This window comes from Sinocyclocheilus rhinocerous, unplaced genomic scaffold (genome assembly GCF_001515625.1).
Source record: "Sinocyclocheilus rhinocerous isolate Xijiao unplaced genomic scaffold, SAMN03320098_v1.1 scaffold72, whole genome shotgun sequence".
Taxonomy (NCBI): Eukaryota; Metazoa; Chordata; class Actinopteri; order Cypriniformes; family Cyprinidae; genus Sinocyclocheilus; species Sinocyclocheilus rhinocerous.
In genome coordinates this window covers 1,106,837-1,107,843 of record NW_015628351.1, presented here as the reverse complement: position 1 = coordinate 1,107,843, position 1,007 = coordinate 1,106,837, and the positions used below count along the sequence as shown (strand labels likewise).

The window sequence follows — 1,007 nt, the reverse complement described above, 5'->3', positions numbered from 1 at the left end:
TTTTCAAAATAATTCAAGGTTTTTATTCTTCATTTATGTTTTATATTAGAAACACCATCACTAACAGTCCATTCTTGTTGCTGCATGATGAGTTTTATGCCATATATAATAGGCAGACAAGGACAACACCTGGTACGCATACCTCACTAGTGCACCGAGAGGTGGTATCAGATCTTTGGCAACCCTGGATATGTGCATTGGGAGAGTTGAAATTCTAAAGCAGGAGGTAGGTGTTAGCTAACACCGATGACGGAGCACTGTGTTGGGAACAAGGGTTGGTTCAGGGGCGGCCATGAGGGTGTTTCTGCAAGCTGGACATCCAGACGTTTGTACTGCTTTTTGGACTTGCGTTTTCCTCTGAGGTTGCGAAGGCAGTTCAGGGCACCTTGGTCAATAAGAACCTGTGAAGAGAAATAACTTTGCCGTTACTGATATTTGCAGCATGTTTCAAATGCCATGTGGTAATATGTGTATTTGTCTTTACCTCAAGCATGTAGCATATGAAGAAGTTGAGTGCAGCTACAGCCACCAGCAATAGTTTATAGTTCATATCGTTAATGTCATAGAGCTGTAGCAGTTGATGGATGATGGTGTGACGGAAAAGAACCAGCCAGCTCATAAGTGCAAAGACCACCAGCAGTGCACCTACAAACAAGACTAAGAGAAACAAAAAAACATAAAATAGTTAAACATCAATATTAGACTACGGCCACAGTGAGTATTTTCTTTAAAAATCACTATAATTATAAAATGGTTATTAGGACTTGTGTATATAATATATACACAAATATATATTATACACACACACACATACACACACAAAGAAAAACAAGTAGATAGAATAGAAAAAATAGAAAGCTAGTGTTTGTTTGTTTGTTTAAAAAAAAAAAAAAAGATAAATATAGATAAAGTAGAATTAAAATTGAATAGAAAGTGCTAGAGTTAGAGGGTCAAATAAAGGTGGAACAGATGTGTTTTTAGTCGTTTCTTGAAGATGGCTAAGGACT

General features: G+C 37.0%; 1 protein-coding gene across 1 annotated transcript in view; it reads right to left on the bottom strand.

The window, feature by feature from the left end:
• The window catches only part of LOC107737536 (probable cation-transporting ATPase 13A2), a 16,511-nt gene continuing 15,504 nt past the window's right edge, over positions 1 to 1,007 (bottom strand). The window contains exons 28-29 of the mRNA XM_016549043.1: positions 485 to 657; positions 1 to 401 (exon numbers count right to left, since the gene is read on the bottom strand). Coding sequence (XP_016404529.1) covers positions 234 to 401; positions 485 to 657 — 341 coding nt within the window. The 3' untranslated portion in view covers positions 1 to 233. The remainder of the gene's footprint in view (positions 402 to 484; positions 658 to 1,007) is intronic.